Raw genomic sequence first — 23,860 nt, forward strand, 5'->3', positions numbered from 1 at the left:
AGTAGCAACAAATAGATGTATGAATATATGAATAAAAAGACCACAAAGAAATGCCAACATAGCCCTCAGATCTAAAATAACACGAAACAGAAAGGCCAGAAGGAGAAGTAAAAACGACCACAGTGCTGAAACACAGAAACCTGGCGAGCGCAAAGTGACACAAAAATGTAAGAATGTGGATCAAAACAACCTCATAGAGATACAAAATGATCCCAGAGACATAAGTATAGATACCAAACATGAAAGGTGACACAGTTAGACCACAAACTCATGTAAACCCAACTAAAAATGAGCAAATGAGACTTGGAACAATGGTGGAGAGATGAGAAATTACCACAAAAAGGACGAAAAAACCCAGACAAAATGTGCACAAAGGAGACATATTACAACATAACATGAAACGACCGTGAGGCGGTACCACACAAAAACATCCAAAGTGAGATTAAAAAAAAAAACTTAATCCGAAGATAGACAAAGTTGGGTTATAAACGGAGGTAAAAAAGTACTCCCCAAAGAATGAAACCTAAGAAGCGTCAGAAAAGGACTGAATGTGACGGAGTTGACCAGAAACGGAAAAAAATGATAAAGATGATAAACATTTGCATATCTACAAAAATGGCTTCTGTGGCATTTTTTTGTGCCTTTGATCAATCTGTGTCCAGGAGCGCTTTGTTTATCAAACAGCGTCTTACTCATTTCAGGTGGAGTCTGTTGGAGCATTTAAACACACACAAACTGCACCAAAAAAACCAACAAAAACAGTACAGGAGGGTTTCTTTTTTGACCCCCGTTGTACGTCGCACTCAACTCTGCTTGAATCGGAGGTTCGGGTAAAACGCGTGCGGCCGTGACGCAGCCGTTTCTCAGGCAAAGCGTCTGCATCCGAGAGGCGTGGACGATATACTGCTGTCACATTAAAAATACATGACTACAGTACAGTGCAGAAAGAGGCCCAGCAGGCTCCAATAAACAAGTCTCGTTTTTGACGTTTCACTGCATAAGAGGATATGGAATGCGACGCCAGATCTCTAAATGTCCCTTTGCCAAAATAAACGATACAGATATCATCTGACTGCGTAGGCGACACTGTTTGCTTTCCTGCAGAAAGTCTGATAAAAGGATCAAGACTCGTGTGTGACTTTCGAAGCTTCTGATTTTCCGTGTTGAGAGGAGGATTGAGGCGCCTTCTTGAGTGTGTGTGTGTGTGTGTGTGTGTGTGTGTGTGTGTGTGTGTGTGCGTGTGGCAATCAGACAGGTGCTGAGTTGTCCGATTCTGTGACCGGCGTTGGAGCAGAGGATGTTTGTCATGTGTTTTTACTCCCAACAGTGTAACAAGTGCTGGAAGCTGTCCTCGATGACTTTACACCAGCGAGCCGGGAAAAACAACGTTCAGCAGCAACCCTAAAATATAAAAGGGGATGGAAATAAATCTCTCCACACCTCCTCTCCCGCTGCGCCTGTCTCTGTCCGCTAAATGGTTTTTCTCCAACTTATATCCAGGAAAAGGAAGGGGGGAGAAAACAAAAACAAAAAACCTGACTCAATCAATAGCAAATCAAGTTCCAGACACAAAAGGAGCTGAGACAAATACGTCCGTTTGTTTTAATGCTCGTGAATTGGCTGTCGGGAGGAGTTTACCACATCAGCTGACTTTTAAATACATTCCTGTTCGAGTGACCCCCCCCCCCCGTCTCCTGCTCCTCCATACCTATTCATTCCCGCAATAATGCAGTTGTGCGCGCACACACCCAGCGTGAATTCATTTGCTTCACGCCGGCTACTTCATTTCATTTTATTCCCCTCCGACTTTGCAAATCTTTAAGTGGTTGTTTCATTTCATCATTCGATACCTGACCCCGCTCCCTTTTTAGGACGCGATCTTGTTTTATGTTGTTTATTTTTTTCCACTCATTTATCCGTTTCCAGGTGAGATGCTCCATAAGCCTCTTAGTGGTGTTGTTTTTCCAACGCACATCAGCTTCGCTTCCAGATTGCATTGTGTAACTGTCTTTTTATCTCCCTCCTGCTAAGCCTCAGCACTGTGCAAATACAATAAGTAAGTTGAGAGAACTGCATGGCTCTCTTCACTCCCTCCCCCACACTCCCGACTCTCCAACCCACCACCGCTATCCCTCGGAGGTAGAGCTGCGAGCTTCTCTGCGTTTAGTTTTGTTTGCCTATATAAAGCCTCATCAATAATGCAGAGGCCCCTGACTCCTCTTCCATACGGTGGAGAGCTTTGCATGGCTTTTTCTTTTTCCCCTGCTGCCGAGCAGACGAGAATATAGCTGTGCTGCAGTCGAGCAAAAAAAAAAAAAAACAGCCTCTAAATCACAGAAACTAAGCGACTGAGGAATTTGGAGAAACGGCTTTATTTTCAGTCCTGGAAGAGAGGGCATTTGAGTTATGTCTTGAAGGTTTAAAGAGGTGGGGGGAAGCGAGGACATGAATATGATCAAACGTGTAGATATCAGGGTTTACATGAAAGCAGCTCTGGAAAAAAAAACATGCTGGCGAGCATAACAGGAAAGGAAAAGAAGGCTTTGTGAATATGTGAAGAAGGACTGAAGGCGTCCACCATCAGATGCAGGTAAAAACAACTCTGCCAACGTCTTTATTTCTAACTCTTAACAGCACAATGAGTGCTGAAGAATTCTGAGTATATCACAGTGTGATTAAAAGCCTAACAGAGAAAATACGAACTTATTTAACCTCCAGCTGCTGCATTAAAACAAGTCTGAGACTTGTCTGTTCTGAAAGAGAGAACTGAAAGAAGCAATTCTCCCCGCGCAATATATGTCCCTCTTGGCTGGCCGTAGCTCTGCTCGAGAGCAGGTGAGGCCGAGGCTGTTTGAGGCCACTGACAGAACGAGATCAGGGAAGAAGTTTAAGGCTGGTTACATGGAATGTGGAACGATATTACAGTCTTTTTTTTACGGGAGCAGCTCATAAGCTCAAGTAGAAGATAAATGTCAACAAAATCCACCAGGCTGAGGCAGATTTTAATTGAAGTTTTTTTAACTTTTAGCCCGGATGCAGCATTCTGAGCTTCACGGCTCTGCTGTAAACATCCAGTCTGCATGTCATCCTTTTTCCCGTTGACTTCCAAGCTCTTGTGTTTGTGCTTACAGCGTACGATTCCCGAAAAAAGAAATCATTTGACAAGCGGGAAACTGATGCGTTTTACATTTCCCTTTTGTTTGCAATTAACAGATAAAGCGGGACCCGGTGATCACCGCGGCTGAACAGACAGAAAGAGAAACTCGAACTGCGACCACAGCAGCTTTGAAGAAAGGGGACACCGCTGTCCCGCCGCGCTGTGTGACTGACAGGTGACCTCTGAAAACAGACTACAGGAACAAAGATGAACAAGAGGACACAGAAAAACGTCACTCTGGTTAAGACTTACATGTGTGGGGACGAGCGCGGCTGGGTATGCCAGTTTGTGATGCCTCCACATCCAGAACGAGAAGAGGACGACGGCGGCCAGGCCCACGATGGGAACCAGGGAGTAGAGCAGAGTGCTGAAGAGCTGGGGCTTCTGGGAATACGGGTTGGAGGTGGCTGAAGGGTGAATAAAATTAGAAGAAAAAAAACATGAGGCAAGAATTTGTTTTATCTACACTGAAACAAAGCTACAGCAATAACATAGCAGACCATGTCAAAGAAAGCAGAAGGATGAAGGGAAATATAGACAGGGACAGGAAGAGTAAAGCACGCCTGATTGGCTTGACATTGAGCTACCATCGTCTGTAAGTGCAGCCCTCACCCAGCTTACTGCCACTGTGCTTAGAGATCATATCAATGCACGCACACGCGCACACGTACACACGCAGCAGGATTAGCAAATCCATCTCGTGACATAACGTAATCCGCCTTGCCAAAAATAACAGAGCTCTGAACTGTGTAAGACCCTGCAGTAGTCGCTGGGTGACGCCTGCTGGCTCAGCCCGTCCTCCCATCACAAGGTAAGACGGTCTGATTCGGCAGTGCTGTCACAGCGCCGACGCTCAGACGCCGACCACCGCTGCCATCGTCGGGGGGTGGGGGTGGGGGGGAATCAGGGAGTGCAGAGAAGACAGGGAGGGAAAGGGGTAGCACCAGCTGCACTGTGGGACTCTCGGAGGGGTTTGTGAGGAGTTTTCTTTTATATCTCTGCAGGTTTCTTCGAGTCAAATTCAAAGGAATACAAAGAGACAGACGGGCCTGTTAGCTGTTAAGTGATAAGTGCAAGGACATCGGAGGTGCCACTGTTGGAGAATACAGACTATTCTGTGCTGGTCAAGGCAGCAACATAGTTTTGCTTTTAATCCGACCTCAATCTGATGGAAATCGCCTTTTTAAATCAAACTGAAAACCACTCGAGACTCCTGTTACTGTTCAATCAGTGGCCAATATGTCCTTTGCCATTTAACACTCGACTAAGCCTACCGTGGCCTTTCTCAATGTTGCTAAATTTTTCTTACCAAATGTTTGAAATGCATTAAATCAAGCACCTAGCTGTTTTTAGCTTCATTCATAAACACTATCTCGATAGTGGGCCTGTCATGTATTCAGCTGGTTGTAATTTGCAGTTTGTGCCACTACATGTCACTGGATCCTTCACACTGGGCCGCAGGCACAGATGTTATGAAGATATTTAAGATATACTGAAAAGATACTACAAATATTGAAGGTAAAACAATTTTTTTATTTATGTGTTCCAGTGTTCGAAAGACTTCTCTCTTTTCTCACTTTTCTCTCTCTGTTTTAAAAACAGAATCAGATTTGTGCCAATGAAACTCGAGCACTGATTTTTTTTTTTTTGTTGATGCAAATATATCCTTTTGTTATCGGTACCCTCTGCTACATTGCCTCTGATCAGACCTTTGCTCTGGCTGTCATTTTTGCAGTCGGGCTGACAACTCCTTTGCACAGTCCCAACTGTTTGCAGTACTGGCACAAAAGAGGTGGGAGGGGTTTACTGTGGGATTCGTTTGCCATTGGCTACTGAGATGTTGAGTGACAGCTCACTACTACACGGCTAGCGTACCAGCACATTACTCTGAAAGCTCATCACCATTGAACCAGCTGGCTGTTTTGAATCAAACCTTTAAGTAAAGCCAAGCTTTACAATGAAAGTTCGCTTTTGCCAGATGACATTCGATAACTTGTGGTGTGTATCAGCTGATGGCACAGTGTGTAGGGAGAGTTTTTGGGTTTACGAGTAGACATGAGTGACAACGGGTGCTTTAATTCCTGGTTAGATACACAAGTGCATATTCTAAGAGCTTAATATGTTAAAATACATGCTAATCAGCCAGGGACCCAGACCCAAACCTAAGATGCAGTCCCAGGAGAAAGTAATATAGAGTTGTCTTACATTGTAAAGCTCGGCTTTACCTAAAAGTTGAAACAACAAAGCGCCAAAGTACGGACAAAACATGTGATAAAATCTCACAGTTTAAGCTTGAAGGAACGCAGTGTAGCTGCGAGAGCTTGGTGCTGTGGCTGCTCAAAGTCCACCACAATAAACCTGGAAAATCCGCCAGCTGAACTGAACAATGGAGGGGCCAAAGAGCTGTCACTCAAAAGCTCACTGGCCAATGGGAACACGCCCCTGAATAAACCCTCTTACCTGAGACAAAGTGTGTGTGACAAAAGGATCTTGTAATCAAATATAAAACACCAATAAACCACAACTGCTTTTCAGAGGTTGAATCAATGCGCGGGAAAAGATTTAAGAAAGCATTTGTCATTTTAAATGAGATTATCCCATCATCGTGGCATAAAATGAAAATCAAATTACAATAAATTGACTTCAATCCTCTTCCTTCATACCAAATGGCAAGTTTTCAAGCACTCTTTGTTAAAACACGTCAAAGGGGGCATTAAATCATTTAAAACACTGATTTGTATAAATGTCCAACAGATTGAGTGGTGTAAAATAGACTCAATGTGTATTTTGGATGTTTTGGATGAGGAAAAAGGTCTCTTTTGTTCACAGTCTAGCCGATGGTTGACAGAAACAAACTTTAAACAAGTTAAAAACAACGATTTCATCACTTCACCTAAATAAAGCCCACACACGTCTACATCAAACCAGGATATGCTACTTTCATTATCATACCTTGAAATCCTATATATCTTTTGAGATCTGAACACCTGTAGGCTCGGAAGATGGCAGTTGTCCAGAGCATAAGTATGTTACGCCACTCACTTTGCACGAGACGATGCTGGAACTTTTTTTGCCTTGAAGTTAACCCCTTGAGCGCTATATTCTACACAGGAAGTATGCTGCGGAACTATTCATCATTATTCCTGAGTGACGATATTGTAAACCTAAAACATTCCCGTGTAAGAGAGAATTCAGCGCACGGAAATTCAACACCAACTGTAATAGAAACCATTGAGCGCAACTCTCAGTGGGACGCTGCCGTGTTGGACTGTACGTACTGTAGGCGGTTGAATGGTGCAGGTCGTTCTGCGGGGACGTTTCAGGGGCGTACATGAACCTCTCGTTGCACATGTTGCCTTCACAGCAGCAGAAGAAGACGTCGGGACTCTCCTTTCTCTCCACACACTCGCTGCTGTGGAGGACATGAAGGTGGGAGTTAGAAACACACACACACACACACACAAGCACTTTGAAATCCAAGAATGGCTCCGCGTCCTTTGCAAAGTGCATCGCACACACGGAAGAAACGATGTTATGCAAAAAGCACGAAAACACACACACACTTACTCACAGACACACACTCCCCTCCTCCCACTTCATTCTCTTATAGCCGCAGAGGACATGAAACAACACATTTATAAAATAACTCCCACGCAAAGCCAACACACACACGCACACAAACACACCAGCGCACTACCAATCACGCACACATTCTCTATTTCACTCTCACACAGTCATCAGATAAAAGCCAAAGGAAGTGGCAGCCGCCCTCGACTTGCTCCACACTCTCCAGGGAGGCCAGGCGGCGCCGTCTGAGCAGAGGTACCCGAACTGTGCGGGCTGCAGATTCTACTGCAACTTTATCGCTCAGGAATCAAAGGAAAACACAAACTGCCTCAAACCCGCATCTGATACCAGGTTCATGTTCCTGCAAGCAAGAAACTATCATGGATACCCTCTGTTAATATCTATTTACTGTTGGACGTATGCATCAGGAATCCATTTTCAATGGGATTTCACACGGTTATTCAAATTTTCTCAGGCGCAGTAATTAAATTGTGGCCTTGTGCGTATCGTTTAGACGGAGGAGAACAAAAACGCAAAGTGGTTTTAAATGCATTTGGAGTTGAGACTCGCTCGTGATGTGCCAGCTCTGTCTCAAGGAGAGCTGTGCCACTGCTGCTTCCTGTTAGTAATAAAGAACTCCTTCCATGACTAACACCAAAAGTTGGCCCTTCGCCCGATATGCTGTATAGCCAGAGGTACTGAATCTATGCTGACGACTCATTGCAAAGAAGCTGACGATTGATTTATGTGGAATAAACGTTGGATTGTCACAAATGACTGTTATACAAGAAGTCAACCACCACTTTAATGTCTGACAAACAGAAATGTAAGCATTTATCTGCACATCGAGCAAGTAACCGAGGTCCGATCACAAAGAACGCGCGTGGTGACGCATTTCAGCAGCAAGTGTGATCTTAGCGCTTGTCCACGTGTGATCCCATCCGCCTGGGCACATGTTGGCACCGAGTGGGTAACGCGGTCTCAGGTACATTTGGCGAATCAGTCAGCTCATTCGCCGCTACAAATCTGTCCCCGAGGAGCAGAGCAGTGATGCTGCAGCGAAAGAGGAGAGACGAAATTAGCAATATGGCACCTCCCAAAAGGGTTGTGCCAAATTGGCGTTTGCCAAATTAAATTGGGTTTAAATTTGTGCTTTGCAACGTGACTGCTGCGAAACAACCACACTAATTGTTCATTTCTTCTCCTCATTAATCTCCATTAACGAAGGGAAGACTTTATCCTCCAGCAAGTTGTCACCAGTTTAGACTGCTGATTATGACCGTTCCTGTGTGAAAAGGAGCTGTGAGGAGACATAATGTCAGCAACAACATGCTCGGGGTACACGACCATTCAGAAATCATCAGTGCAATTCTAGCACAACTCAAATCTTATTAAGTAATCATTACCTGGTTAAAAAGCTGATGGAAGGACGGATCTAAGGCACTATCGCTTTGATTATAAGAATCTCTTCCTGGCGTACCTGTCGTAGCAGTTGACGTCATCCAGCCAGCAACCTTGCTTGACGATCTCAATGATGCCGGAGACATTCTTCCACGTGGCAAAGCAGTGCCGCCGCTTGTCTTTATCGCCGTAGCAGGGCTCGATCCCGCTGCGGTTGGTCCGCTCCTTCTCCCAGCTGGAGTTGTAGTAGACGCACTCCTGTGTCTCTGAGCGTCCCAGAATGGCACCTGAAGAGAACACAAAGGCGGCCTTTCCTTAAATTGTTTTCAGTGTTAAGAAACCACATATCTATACACGCATCTATACTTTCCCTGAGGGAGATTGAATTACTCAAACAACAACAACAACAACTCAGCGGGCACAGCCTCAAAAACTTGGGGAAGCAGCAGTTTGATTGGGGAAATTGACTACCAACGTGGCCGTGAGATGAGAAGTTATTTTCTAGTTTCGTCACCGGCAAAGAAAATTAATTGGTTTTGTCCGAAATAACCAGTGGAAGGACATTTTCTTCAAAGCAAAAAAAGCACAAGATGAAGTGAAGTAATAATAAAAGTAACTTTCGTGGTGCTTTTCCATTTGTTTTCCGACAGTCAGAGTCTACACACTGATTAAAAAAAAAAAACAAAAACAATAAATTCCAGCCAGGCACGGTGGAAGGTTATCATCGAGGCAGAGAACTCCAACTCAACTCGCAAACACAAAGCCGGGTCAACTTCCCTTCCGCGAGAAAACGAACGGGACTCTGATTTCCCATGGATCAACTCAGGCGGCTGGTTTTTCAACAGCCAACATCCAGAGAAAAGACAGAATGGCGGCTCGTCAGTTTGGCGTTTCTGCTGCCTCCCGTCATCTGTCAAGAGTTAGTCCAGTTAAGACCACCGACAAGACTGAGGATAGACAGAATCCGTTTGCTTGTGCGTTTCAGACACACACACAAAGAAACGGGGGAACGGTTCCAACATTTCCTAAAGGTGCTTGTTAAGTATCGGAGTCGACTCTCACCGTCTGGTGCTCAGTGCTGTGAGAAGTAAACAGAAGGGGTTGCATAGCTCCCACACTGGCATTTTTCCTTTACACCTCTGACGTTCCAGCTGAACTCTATGCTCAGCAGCCACTGCACTGCTCTGTATGATGAAGATACCTTATGGTGTCAATGTCTGGTCGCTCATTTACATGTTAAGGGTTAGAGAACCTGCTCATGAAAGTCAAAAGCGCCTTTGAAATGGTGCACTAGTCTCCGACCCCGCAGCCTTCATTACCCAACATACAGCTTGCGTGAAATCGCCACAAATGCATCAATTTGAATAATTTCCCAATGAGCTCTTGCTGAGGTCTTGAGTGCTAAAACCATTTTGTTGTATGAGCTAAATGCTGTATTTGTGATTCTTATGTGTGATTAATGAGGTTTGGGGGCGGGCTGCAGAAAAACCTGAGAGAAACCCCACCAGGGCAGAGTTTGGGAGCCATTAGCAGAATATCTCCCACCAGAAGGCCTTGTTAGTTATTTTGTTTCTACCCGTTTAATTCAACATACGCTCCCGGATTTTCTTTTATCATTCCAGCCTTCTAGGACTTGCCTTCTTAACCTAATTGCCTTGTATTTATTGCAGCTTTTAATGTCTGAAAAGTGCGCCGTAATCTAAAAGAAAAGTACAGAACAAATAAGAGAATTATGCTCAAATTTATGGGATTATCTCTCTCTTCTTCCTTGCCGGTGAAATCCAGGCGCAGAGGAGAAGCGTCTTTCTAAATTAGGGCTTAGTTTGAGTGGAGGAGGTTGATTTAAGAAACGTAATGTATTTTTCAATGAGAGGACTGCTTCAGCAAAGCCAGTTAATACCCGGAAGCGCCGCGGGTCTCTTTTCAACAACGTTAACAGCTGCAGAACAGAAGCGAGCGCAGAGTGGCTACTTCACTGGCAGGCGAGGTCACCCCCCCACCCTGAGCATCCCCGATGGCATTTTCCTGTTGTCAAATCCATTTCTCACGAAACTCCCGAAACTATTTCACAGGCAACAGGTGCAGCTCGAAACTGTTGCCTGTGCGATTGTTGCCATGAGCAAAAAGCTGCAGCAAAGAGCGGCGAGAGCGGCGTGAAAGAGAAAGAAAAAGGGAGATAAAAAAAATATATACAGTCTGGGCTGGGGAATGGGTGATGGTGGGAAAAGTAGAAATAATTGGTTACTTGCACGCACGCACACACGCGCACACACACACACACACACACACACACACGAGTACCGGGGGGGGGGGGGTGAAAAGGAAAAAGTGTGTACGTGAGCACGAATTACACCCCGGGGGAGGATTACCTCATCTGACATGTGGTTCATGTTGTCTTATTCTACATCTTTCTTTCCATTCAAATAAAAACCATTCTGGACAACAATAACTACTCCAAATTAAAGGGAAACGACAGCGTTAACTTGTGCTGCCTGAGCCTGAAAAACTAATTTCCTTTTTAGAACTTTTGTCAAAACAAAATGCTGCCGGGAAAGAAACCCCCGAAGCAAGACACTCACATCCTCAAGCCGGGATTACGTGTGAAGACGAGCTGTTGAAAAGTCAGGCCTCTCTAATAGGTCTTCTTAACAGCTTTGCACGGAATAGAGCTCCACCGAATAGGACGAGGATTCTATCAGCATTGCGTCATATTTAGATAACCTGATTCGACCACATCCCGAGGTAGAGAAAATTGAGATGTTTTTGCTGGGACTTCTGATGATTGATGGACTCCGACCATGTTTAAGCGACAAAAGACAACAAACGCGATGTTTTCCTTTAAAAATCCTGGACTCAAATGAGCCGCTTCAGTCACACAGCTGTGCTAAACAGATAAACACCTGGATGTGTTTGGTGACTTCAACCTCCCCAACCAGCCCTTTGAGCTGCGTTCACAGGGCATCGCCTCGTTTCCATAACTCCTATTCTTTATGGAAGGGGAAGAATGCATCACTTTCCTAACTTGCCTCTGATTAGGGCAGAGGCGCTAATGATGGAGAGGTATGTGAAGGTAAACCGGAGAGTTGGCTCATTAGCCACTTCTGGTGTAACCCACGTGAGTCATGCTGGCACTGATGCCCGTGGACGGCACACCGCGATGTTTGGAAAACCCGTTTCACAGCACGCCAAGCGCCGAGATTCAAGTCTAGTCAAAGCAACTCAGAATATGTGCACAAATGACAGAAAAATGCAATAGATTGGTGTTTACAAAGTACCCTTGCGGGATAAATATCCAAATCGAAGCTGTACTCTTTGATATTTGCCTAAATCTCCTTTTTTTCTGCATGTGTCATTTTAAGGCTCGCACTGACCAAATATGGTGAAAAGACAATGAAACGACGACTGAACTGAGCAGCACGACCGAGACATCACGGCTGCTTTGGGAGCGACCAAAAGAGAAAAGCAACTTTTGTCTGAGCTGCAGTAGCAGAGAGAGAGAGAGCTCAAAAGCTCAAAAGCTCAAAAAAAAAAAAAAAAAAAAAAAAAAAAAAGGATCCTACAGGAACAAGATGTCAGCAAGATGATTGAAGATGGATTAAGCTGCGAGGATAACTGAGGTTCAGCTCTGGACAGCATTACGAGCCAGTCGAAGGAGGATTTTAGGGAAGGCTCCATTCACTGTCAATCCCTGCATCACCACATTGTCTCTATGAAACATGTGGACATAGCTTATATTCAAAATATCACAACATTGTTATTGTTTCAATCAAAGCCGAGAGTCAACTGGGAGAACTGCATACAATCTATTATGTAAGCACTGCAAAAATCACAACTTTATTCCTATTGATTCTGATATTGATGAACACCGGGCCACCTTCCCTCTGCTTCAGCATCCTCCCTTCCACCGCAGACCTTCGTCCGTGTAGAAACGGACCCAGAAGTGGTCTGAGAAGGGCCACAGCGGGGGGGTGGTGGGGGGGTGGGGGTGGTCGATGTTCGATGGGAACTCTTTTGCAGACCTCTGGAGGCTCTGCTTGGTGAAATACGTTCCCATAGTTGATGCTTAGAGGCAAAAATATTGCTGTGAAAAATAAACCGACACCTGGAAATTGCAAAAGAGGAACGGCGAATGTTTTAGCTCCAAGAAAAAGACTTTTGAGTGCATACCCATAAAGACAACTCAAACTTGATGTATTTCTAAGCGCGACAGCTCCAGAATTTAAAAAGCAAGACAAGCCTGTCGTTTTTTTTGTTTTTGTTCTCCAGCCAAGGCCAGCTGCAGCACCTCGACAGCTCCATTGAGAACACCGCCATTCAGGTATTACGCCATCTCTGAAAGAGCCATGTGAACTGCAAATACAGCACTTTGCTGTAAATACAGCCGCTAAGAGCTCAAATCCATCACTTCTCCTGAAACAAGGTGACAGTGCGGGCCGGCCGCCTGTAGCAACTAAATGTACAAGGACGGTGAGAGCTGCCCGGCAGTGCTGCGGATATGAAGGACATAAAGCAGAAGAATCAATCTTCTGACTAAGTTGCAGCTTTCACTAAAGTTCACCAAAGCGGATAATGTCACAGAATGCAAAGCCTGCATGAGCGATTGTGCAGGGACGTACAATGGAGCTTCCACCCACAAGCACATGGCCGGGCAATAAAGAGAGAAGCCTCTTTGTCACGGAGAGAGATATTCACACTTGGAAATGTCAAACAGAGTAACACAGGCTCACTTTGTTTTGCTGTAATAAGGTTTACCGGAGAGAGAAAGAATCAAGGAAAAACAAACAGCCTGGGCTGACAACAGGTGTCGTAAGGTCGTTTTTCTTAGCATATACCCAATTCAATACGACCCAACTGAAAATGTGAAAAGTACCTTGAGTTTTGAGAGCACCGAAAAGAAAATGAAGTGGTACCATCGCTGTTTTGAGTTTATATGCTTTTATCTGTGATGCAGACAGTTGAGGGTGGAAAAAAAAAAAGGGAGATAAAATGGTTGGTGACATACAGCAAACAACTGCGGGCTGAACTCCGACCTAGGCTGGCAGCAAGAAGGACTTTAGCCTCTGTATGTGGGCACATGCGCTGAGGCTGCCTGACTGCAAAACAGTGGCTGAAGTGAGGCTGGTAATTCTAGTGTCCAGCGTGGCAGCAGAAGACTTCAAAACAAAATGAAAATAGCCATCTGAAGTCGTCCGTCCGAGGCAGATATGCAAAGCCTGATGACAGTCGCCTCTGCAGCAGCAGCATCATTAACTTTAGATCCACTTTAGATCCGTAAGGAGGAAGGTTTCGGTTGTTTCTTCCGGAAATGATGTCTGACGAAAGAAACAGTAACTGCAACTTCCAGCTGTATGAAAACACACTCGGTATCTTTACGATGGAACTATGAGGCATGCGCAGAGCGTCTCGGCGCTCATCGGAATCTAGCTGAGCGTTAGAGTTGAACATGAGCACGTTAACATGAGAGCGTTCGTATTTTAGGTGAATTTTGAACAGATTTTCTAACTGACAAACTTAAGTGAGCACAACTTGCCATTAGACTCTGCGATATATATATATATATATATATATATATATATATATATACACAACAATGTATTCTCTCTCTATATATGTAACAAAGAATATACATTTGTGGTTACAGTTTTTTTCCACTAATAACGGATAGTGAATGGCAGTGGTGCCAGAGGGAGACTTCAGACGAGCTCATAAACTAGTTCTTTGTAAGACTGTGAACCTGCTTGAGAATTAAAAACCGTGAACAATGAACTTGGACAAATTCAGGAGTTCAGGAGCTCGTATTTTCTCTAATGGTCTTCTAAGTGCATAATATGCAAGTAAAAATATAAATACAAAGAAGGCAGGCGGGCCTCCCTTTGGCATTATGAAAAGTAAACTAAACCAAGAGTAATGATAAATGATGGGAGCCTTTCTACAAGGTTGTCAGTCGTTTTGTTTCAAGAAGACAGAAAAATCCAGCAACCGTCTGACAAATCGCATTTACGCTCTGTGGAAAACAGCCTCTCGTGCTGCCAGTCCCAAATCAGGCAAAGAAAAGTAAGACCTGACACCAATTAATTACCGCAATGATGAGAATATGGTTGGTTCTTTTTATCTTTTTATCATCATTGTTACTTCTTCTTTGGTTTCTGAATATCAACTGAAAATTGATTCCCTGCATCCACGGAAAACGATGCTTTACTTCCTGAACTCCAAATGTCCAGGCAACCTCAATATTATGCCATTTGTGATGCATTTCTTTTTTTTTTTGGTCTATCCACTAACGCATAATTTGGTCGACACCAGGACATTTCTTTCCCTTTCAAACGTGCCAAATTGTTGAAAACGAGGTCAGACAAAACTTTGAGCTCAAATTTCCATAAGACAATTTAACACTCCCCGACTTCCACGGACCCCAGACAGCAGCCGAGCACTCCCAAAAAACCCCCGATGTGTCAAAATAAATGAGTGAAAAGAAGCTAAACAAAGGAGCCGAAGCAAAGTAATGCTCAAAGGAGGGAAAGTGAAGTGGCCAAAAGCAGCGGTACGCCACTTACTTCACATCAACACGTCTAGTTACATGATAATAATGGCTAACTGTGAGACTGTGCTGGAGGCTAAGCTAATATGGAGGTTATTTAGAAAAGAAAAACATCTATTTAAACCTAGCATGGAGTCCATGCATCACTCGGGCCACTTCCAAGAAAGTCCCAACAATAAACCAAAGACTTTTGTGATGCTTAATTGATCATCTTCCTCTGTAATACAGCTCTTTGTTCCTTACTTCAAGATAAATCTTGGCTTCCTCCAAAAGAAGCATAATCAGTCAATTCTCTGCATTTCCTTATAAAGTGCATGCCCACCCCTAGACAATTTCCTTCCCCTTTGTGAAAAGAAAATGAGCTCATAGCATTTTACAGATGGCACATCTTTCTCTTTCACTCATAGAGGAGATTTATTAACTTTGACCACGACCTACTTTAGCTGCGGACGTTTCGGCGAGGCCTCCCCGGCAAAAACGTCTGAAAAACCCCGACCCACTTCTCAATTCACCAGGGTTTTCAGGAAGAAACTGGCTCTCGCCCTCGCCTCGACCCTTGCTCGATTCTTCAAATTCCCTCTGACATTTAAGATTTTACAATTTGAGCATTGAGCTGATGCCTCCGCGTTAATTAAGCCGAAACGAATATGAGAAATAAACCGTAAGGGCGTGACGGCATTCCTGTGACCGCAGAATGGCCAGCAAAGGCCATTAGAGCGGATTTTTTAAAGAGCAATTAGGCTGCAAACAGGGGATGCGATTCAGCAGGGAGAGTGCAATAAGGAGATGGAAAAGATGGCAAACTTGGCAGAGATGCCGCAACTGGAGGAGATTACTGATTATCTGCAGCCGTGATTGAAAATTCAATCTTTTGTCCGGCAGCCAAAGAGGTCACATTAGGTGAAGGCAATCCGGAGAAACCTGAGTTTGAGAGTTACGAGCTCTCCCGAGTCAGTCCCCGACACAGAGAGCAGGAAGAGGCAGAGGACGATGCTTTTCTCCACAATAAACAAGATGTGCTGTGATGGACCAAATGACCCACCAGCAGCCAACCTGCTGCTGACATGAACGTACCTTAAGGAGACCCGATACCTTCATTTGCGCTTTCCGAGCTTCAAAATGTTCCCCCGCAACTTGCGCACGTCACTGACCCATAACCTCATTTTTTTCTTTTTTTTTTTAAACCAAAGTGACGTTTTCTAGAAGGAGTACAGCATCGTTTGAGCATGGGTGTTCCAGTGTTTGTCAGATGGGGTCAATGTGCACTAAGGCTAAAGATAAGCAGGATTCCACGTTTTTTCCTGGAAGACTGTGTGTTTCCACTAAAATGAATGAGTACGTTGGATTTCTTTTTTTTTTTTAAGGGGGGGTGATGCACTATTCACCTCAGTGTGGCCTCATTGCTTAACGTTACTAATGCCTTTAAGACCGTATGCACCCTTTAAAGCTTAAACCAGATACCTAAAAACTGTTCCTTTAAGTATCTAATCGCTTTGCTCACTCCAAAGAAAACATCTGTATTGAATTCCAGGATATTTGAGCAATGATGTACTCATATTGGCTTTCTAGCTTTTTTTTTGACTCGCTGCATTTCACTTATCGTCACATACGATCACAAACAATTTCCTCCTTCAGTATTTCTTCCAGATCCAGAGTATCGGCACATGTGTCTTTGTTAGCAAAGCCAGAGGTTTACGAGGCAGGAGCCATGCAGCAGAGACGGTTCTGGTCTGATGTGAAGCCAGGCCAGAGAGTTGGACGCTGGGTGGGAAATGACCACCGAGCACCTGCCAAATGTTTGAGAAATTTCTACTAAGCCACTTTGGCAGGGAGCCAGTCAGCACCCAGTGGTTTTTGTTCTTTCTACTCTAAAGCGTCAGCTGTCTGGCGAAAAAACACAGAAAGGGAAATTAATGGAGCACTCGGAGCCCTGAGCGTTTTGTTGGTCATAGGACCGCAAACACAAGCCGCATTACATTCATGTGCTTTAGAAATAAACTTTTCCAGTTGGAAAACCACAATGATGTGGGAAAGTTTGGCCCTATAGAATCCAGAGGAAAAACGTAAAAAAAAAATGCCACATTTGAGTTCATTGTAAGTCCATAACTACATTAAAAATGTGACATTTCAGACTCGAAAAGTGTCCATCGTGTGTGTTTTTCCCGATAACTACTAAGAAACACTAAGTAAACACCTTAAGTAATATCTAATTTCCTATCTATGGCCGGTCACAGGGGCAGGCTGCACAGCACTCTGCTCTGTAGCCTCATAATGAAGTGGCATTTTGGCGGGCCAGGCCTGCACTCGGAGTAGGTAAACAAGTCATTCATCAAGGCCCCGTTTTTTTCTTTCTTTTTGTGCGCCTGCCAGCAGCAGGGATTGTTCGTTATGATGGAATTTGTTCTAAGGATCAACTTATCATCTGTGTCCGGGCAGAGATTAAATACATTTGAAGTGATGTATGGCTTGTTTGTGGTGGTGGCTTGTGTGGGAATATGTACAGTGAGCATTAAAAAGAAAAAGAAAAAACAAAATGAAACACAGCGAGTGGTGATTTTTGAATAGGCTTGACTAATGACATTAGGCTAGGGTCACAGGTCAAAATGCCATCGACAGAGAGCCCCCCCTCCCCCCTCTTTCCCTTCCCAGCAACGCCTGTTGTTGATGCAATCTGACACTCCTCCCCCGCATCCATCAAGACCCAACTAAATGCGGCTTATGCAGGTGTGAATAGCAACATACATTTAGCAGAAAAAACTTCTAATCATAGCAGCATTAACATCTTGTTGCATTCGCAGCAAAAAAATAAATAAATAAAAAGGTCCTTCGCATACAACGCTCGGCAGCGAGTGCTTCGAATGTGCAGCCGAGCGGTTAAAAAAAAAAAAAAAAAGAAGCACAAGAGGACCAGTCCAGTTTACACTGGGTGCAGATCAGTGACACGGGCAGAGAGAAATAAGAAGAATTGACATGCCTTTGGGGTGAAGTGGGGTTGAGCATGAAATGTTTTGTAAGCCGTCAGGCCTGGTTTGAGCAACGGGCCTAAACAAATCCGACTAAATTTCTGTTCTTATGGAATACCCTCAGTGTGAAGGTAGTTTGTCAAACAAGCAACTCCTCTCGCCGTTTCACTGAATTTGGCAACCCGACATCACGGCGCAGTTTGGCGGAGGAGGCTGATGGGAAAGAATACCCACGTTGGTAACGGCGCTCTCCACTGCGCTAACTCCAACTCGGGGTAATTGTAACCGATACGACGATTAGCGGATTATTTTTCTCGTCGTCAGTGTGCTTTTCACGTAACCGTCGAGAATTTGCTAAGCACCGTCTTTCAATAGCTTCCCTGCCTGACTGCAGAATCAACAAGGTCCTGTACCCCGTGGATCAAACAGGAGAGATTGCTTGAAATGTCAGCTGCAACCCCTTAGCTTCTGCTGAAAGTGTTCAGTGCTACGGCACAGTTCATTCAGACGTGGCGGTCACTGTCGTGTGTCGTTGCCGGTCCATTACCTGCAATCACCAACCCGTAGGCCGTGTGCGGTGTTTGGACTTCAGAAATAACAGAATGTGTTGACACTGACAACTGCTGTAGATGAACTCGTTGCCTCATAGAAAATTGGGTCAAGAATCAATAAGGGAATCAATCAAATACCTAATCGATACGCAGAATCGATAATGACAGTATGAAAAAAATAAAACCTTATCCATTAATATGCCCAGTATTTGAACTGACAGTGTAAGGTGCACGGAAAAAAACGAGGTTATTCCCAAAAAGTTTTTATCATGCATCGCCCTCTCTGGTGTGGTCCTTTGATAAGAAGTAGCCCATCTGTGGTGCCCCCCAGCAGACATTTAGGAGGTTTTAAAACTGCCTAATCTGTCATTATCCATGTTACCAGTTGATTTCTGGTCTGGTGCCACAGGTTACGTCGATGTGACAATGTCAGATATCATTGGGAGTTTGCACAGGGTGTTTCATTTTAAAAATTGACATTCTCTATTAGGTTCCCATGCCTGACTCCCCGCTAGACTCATATAACCTCTGTTTGTCGAAGCGGTGTCGGTCACAACTAGACGGACTGCATTTTTTAAGCGGCGCGGACAATTCTTGAGCAGGGCCGAGAATGTGTGCGATCGACCTTTTTAACCACTTAGAAGCCGGAAACCGGGAGTAAAGACATTCAGACATCAAATCTGACAGCGTCACAGGAGCTAGGGCTGAGCCACATGGTCAGCAAGATTACACACAAACTACCAAGCTGAACTTCATGACACTAGACAGAGAGTTGGACTGTAGATAAAGGAAATACCCAATACATTTAGTTGAATGTTGAGGTAAAGCATTCAGGTCCTGTCGCGGTTCACGCTTCCCGTTGCGTTAGTTTTTTGTGCTGCTTCTTTGCATCCAATTTATTTGTATCATACATTCCCTTTTGGACTAATTTTAAGCACACCTAGAATGTGCAAGCTGTGTAATTTCCCTGCAAGATATGGCAGTTGGATCAAAAAGATTCTGCAAGATGAATAAACATCACTAACAATCTAAATGTAGCTGCGTTTCTCCGCATCCGCCATCAATCCTATCTGCCTGGCTCCAAACGTGGGCACTGCCAGTTAGAAACTCATCCCACCACTTGCCTTCAGGGCAGTTCATGGCCGGCACGAATGGATTTTTCTTTTTCTGTTTTTTTCAAAACACCATTTATAGCTGTTGGACTACCACAGGCACAAGGCAGCAGGGGCAGCGAGGGGGACCACTAGCCCGTGGCGAGGTTACCACCACAGTGTGCGCTGTGCACCCTTTCAAAAGCATCTCAAATCCCACAGATGACACAGTAAGTCTGGGTGTTTAATCAGGATTTCTGCAGTCTAAGTGAACTTTCTCATCCTAAGTATCTAATGTAGAAAAGATGTAAGGTGGCAGATAAAGAGTTTCTTTGCATGAAAAAGAGAGAACGTGGCAAAGTTATATAATTAAATTAATTTACCCCCCCCCCCCCCCCCCGAGCAGCAGTGGTAATCTTGCTGCTGAATGAATAGAAAGGTAACCATCTAGTCTGAGTCCGGACTCACGCCCACAGGCAGACACTATTTTACAGTACACAGTCGTTTTACATAGCAGCCTGGAACTCTCTGGAGTGCTGCATTAATGCTCAATCAGATGTTCGCGTGACATGGCAGGGGTGGTTGGGTTGGCTCTGGTGTGCTGGTCACAAAGACTGCACTCTTTCCATGGCAGGGAGGAGGAGGAGGGGGGGATGGGTGGGGGCATTAAAAACCACCGCACTCAGCAACTTAATCCAATCCCTCTAATCCTCGCTGGTATGCACGAGTCCATCGGTCTCCGCCTCAATTAGTGCTGATGGAGCCAGTTGCCGGACAGGTCAGGGGGAGCACCTGGGTCTCTTGCTGAGTTTCGTTGCGAATTGTACACAAGGAGCACGTAACAGTGTAGCCCCATGTCCCTTGTGCGTGATGTGCTGCAGTCACCCACTGCATACCGTACATTCTTTGCACGACGGGCAATTTAAAACGCCTTGTTATCTCGCGCAGGGTACTGTAGAGGGATCTGCGAGCCCCCCCTCTGCCTCCCTCGATCCCCTCTGTGCTTGAATTGTTTGGATTTATTTGAAGGGTGCGTTAAGTGCCACTTGGGCTTAAAGCTGAACCGTGTATTAAATTTGCTGTTATATTGCAATCTCTCCGAGCCTGCAGCATGGGCATTTCAATTCATTTCTATAAAACAGGCAATCAATGATTGAAGAATAAAGAGGGGAGGAGGGAGCGGGGCGCACGCAGAAGGAGACTGGCAGGCGAGCCATTATATATGAGAAGATTCTGTGCTTCTGTGCGAGTCCCGGCCAGTTCAGGAGCGATTACCCAGAATCCACTGCTGAAAAATGACTTCACACATCACAATATAGTCCAGGCTTGCATTATAAGGCATCAAAATATGACATCGCTTTAACCGTCTGCAGCTTTGCTTCAACTCGACACCAAAAGTGTACAGAAAACCGTCTCTACGGTGAAGGTTAAACCCCACTCGATGCCGGGCTGCTGCTGGTGTGTGCAACAAATGCGCCGCCCCGTTCTGACTCATCTCACGTGGCCCTCCGAAATGTGTTGTCTGCCGTTCAATTATGCTCACTGTTTGCGCTCACCAGCATCACATTTGTGCGAGGCAAACCAATAAATGTTGGGAGTCAATAAATCCCACCCTTTCATCCATCCTGCCATCCGACGACCTCGCTGACTCCCGGCTTTATATTTAGTGTAAACTAATGACACATGCTAGTCACGAGGCACAGCGGCCAAAATAAAACACCAACACTTGTGTATTTTTATTTGAGATTATATTACAGGTGCAGCGAGCGAAGGATTTGACTGGGATGTATCTGCAGGGTTTATACTTGTGTTTATCAGCGGCAGTGGCGATGACTCAGGCACCTCTTGGATTTAATTTCCGGAAGGAGTTTCAAGACCGAACAAATCCCCTCCTCACCTGCCTGGCATGTCAGATGGAGGCCAAATATGTTATGAAAGCTGTAAATTAAAGTAAGAAGGCACTTTAAATGCTCCGGTGCTGAGCACTCCCCTGGTGGATCTCTGTTTTGTTTGGCCGACTTCCTCTCATTCTCCTTTCCAAGCGAAACGTGTCGTTTAAGGGTGACTAAACAAAGTGACAGCAACAAACAACAATGGCATGACGATGAGCCGACAATGTCGTGCGTTCATCCCTTCCCGCTTAGTCTCCTTGACACCATTACTCTTTAGTGGTTTTGGTGATAAGACGATAGAGCGACCTTCATGACAGTGAGGCATCTTGGCAGGAGATGGTCGAAGGACAAAGACGAGGAGGAGGAGGAGGAGGAGGAGGAGGAGGAGGAGGAAGGAGGGAGCGTAAAGCGGGCGAGGACCCTTGAGAGAGCCTGAAACAAGAGCATGATGAATGTACAGCTCGCAGTTTTTAATCAAGGATCAAAGCAGGGCCTCTCTGTCTGAGCAGCCAGCCAGTCTAGACTGAAACTCTCCCAAGCACATAAAGCAACATCTGCAGGACGCATTAATTACAGTAAAGGACCAATCTCTGGGGTACCGACACATCAAGGGGCCTAGACTAAGATAAAATAGTCTCGACTGTCTGAAAAGTTTTCTGATGAAACCATTTGGAGGCTCTGCACTGAAGGCGAGGCTTTTACTCAACCCTACACTCACCATCTTCCCCCTGTCACATGTTTTCATTCGTGTTAGCAAATAATGCAAGGCTGGTAATATTTCAGGCATTTGGTTGATGCTGCCCAACGACACGACCAACACTGAGCCGGGCGGCTACAGTTTAGGCCCAAGACGCGCTGACAGGATAACCGGCTGTAGCCCATGTCGAACACGTGACCTTTATGTCAGAGGGCTGACCCGCTGCGCTGACGCACCCGTCTCCTATGACTACACACTAGTGGATTATCCATATGCCATATCCATATGACTATAATCTAAATCAATGCCTAAACACTGGATCCACAAAAAAAACGAGGAGTTATTCAATTAAAAACTATGATACAATCGGAACATTGCAGCTCAGGCGATCTCGCTTTAAGCATACATTGCTGCTTCCTCTAAGGAGGTGAAGGCAGAATTAAATATGTATGACTATTAGTCCCTTCACTGGTTCTATGCTGCTGCTCTGAAAAGACTCAGAGGCCTGCAGCATTTGCAAATAATCCTTTTCACTTGCTTTGACCTGTTTGTAGTATCAAATATTCACTGCATCAGATGGTGACAGCCTCAGATATCTACACCAAACTGGCTTTCCAAATGATTTCCTCTCGTCACTTTACCTCACTCCGTCACTTCACTTCATCATGCGCTGCGTTTCCACCGCGCTGCCCTGTGTGGCAACACGAACGGAACAATACCGGGAGCAGGTCGAAACAAATCTCCGCTGCAGAAGAAAATCCCCTCAATAGCAATTATGGTGTTCTGATGATTTTTAATCGCAGTGAAAGTCGCAGCAGTCTTTCATGTGGCCAGCGTGCTTTGAGAAGCCTTAGGCCCCGTAGATCTCTTAAATCTTTGATGGAAGATTTCAAAATGGGTTTCTTTTATTGCATCCACACAAGATAAATACAGTCGGCCGGGTTAGAAGTCAACTCAGGTTCTGACACAGGGAACAAGTGTTTCCAAACTAACTTTCCAAGCACAATCAGTGTCAATCAACCTTGATGTTTAGATCGATCTGTTCTTATCTCATGCAATACGATGGAAGAAAAAAAACACATCTTCAACCAATCAAAACTGAGATTTCCTCCAGTGCAAATACCGTGTGCACCTTTCAGTATAGAGTCGGTCAATCAGTGACTCTTAAATCACTAAAATCCGTCATCCATGCTACACGTAGCGTGCACAGAGCAGTAAACAGCTGGCTGTGGGCTAAATTTAACCAGCGCTCTACCTGGTCGAGGGTTCTGATTTCCCAAACCAGTGCTGGCGACGCGCTGCCTGGGGTGGGGGGGGTCAACATTTCACCTCAGCGAACACGAACCGGTGGAGTGCTTTGTTTTTATGATGTTGGAGCATGGAATGATACACGGCCCTGGAAGGAAGCAGTCTGCCTAGTTGGGCCCAATGGGAGACCGATGCTACATCTGGCCTTAACAAATACACCTGCGCTTTTGGAACCTTATGCATAATGCAAGAGAACATATTAGAAATAGATAGGGGGGCAAGAAAATGGGACAAGAGCTGATAGGCTGCCTTCGACCGAAGCAGGAAGCACCAAAAACACTGCAACACAAAGATACCACATGATAAAGGCTGGTTGCAGGAAAGGTTTTTATAGAAAAACTAATTACAAGTTAATTGTGCTTTTTTTTAGCCACTTAACAGGATATCCATTATATAAAACATAATAATACCAACAGTAAAAGCTTGGTAGAATTAACTGGAGAGTTACTCACTGCTTTTTTTGACTTAAATGCTCACAGAGAAAATATTCAGCTCATTGAGCAGAACTACACACTAGTTTAAGTTTTCATTTAACTTTAAAAACATTAACCTTGTCTGAGAAGGGATGTCACTTGCTAAAGAAAGTTAAAGAGATAGTTTTCACCCTATCTAAACCTTAATATTGAAAAGTATTGTAACATCTGGAGTGGGAAAAGCCTCAGTAGATGTTTAAATTATATAATATTAACACTACC

The 23,860-nt window shown here is 44.7% G+C and overlaps 1 protein-coding gene across 3 annotated transcripts in view; it reads right to left on the reverse strand.

The window, feature by feature from the left end:
* Positions 1-23,860, reverse strand: part of acvr2ab (activin A receptor type 2Ab) — a 53,791-nt gene that overhangs the window by 23,738 nt on the left and 6,193 nt on the right. For 2 of the 3 annotated variants that reach the window (XR_012770597.1, XM_075477641.1), the window contains exons 2-4: positions 8,205-8,412; positions 6,436-6,569; positions 3,410-3,564 (exon numbers count right to left, since the gene is read on the reverse strand). Coding sequence is in view for 1 of the 3 variants with exons in the window: in XM_075477641.1 (XP_075333756.1) it covers positions 3,410-3,564; positions 6,436-6,569; positions 8,205-8,412 (497 nt within the window). In the remaining 2 variants the exon portion in view is untranslated. The remainder of the gene's footprint in view (positions 1-3,409; positions 3,565-6,435; positions 6,570-8,204; positions 8,413-23,860) is intronic. The other variant, XR_012770598.1, reaches the window with a different exon arrangement.

Source organism: Odontesthes bonariensis, chromosome 11 (genome assembly GCF_027942865.1).
Source record: "Odontesthes bonariensis isolate fOdoBon6 chromosome 11, fOdoBon6.hap1, whole genome shotgun sequence".
Lineage (NCBI taxonomy): Eukaryota > Metazoa > Chordata > Actinopteri > Atheriniformes > Atherinopsidae > Odontesthes > Odontesthes bonariensis.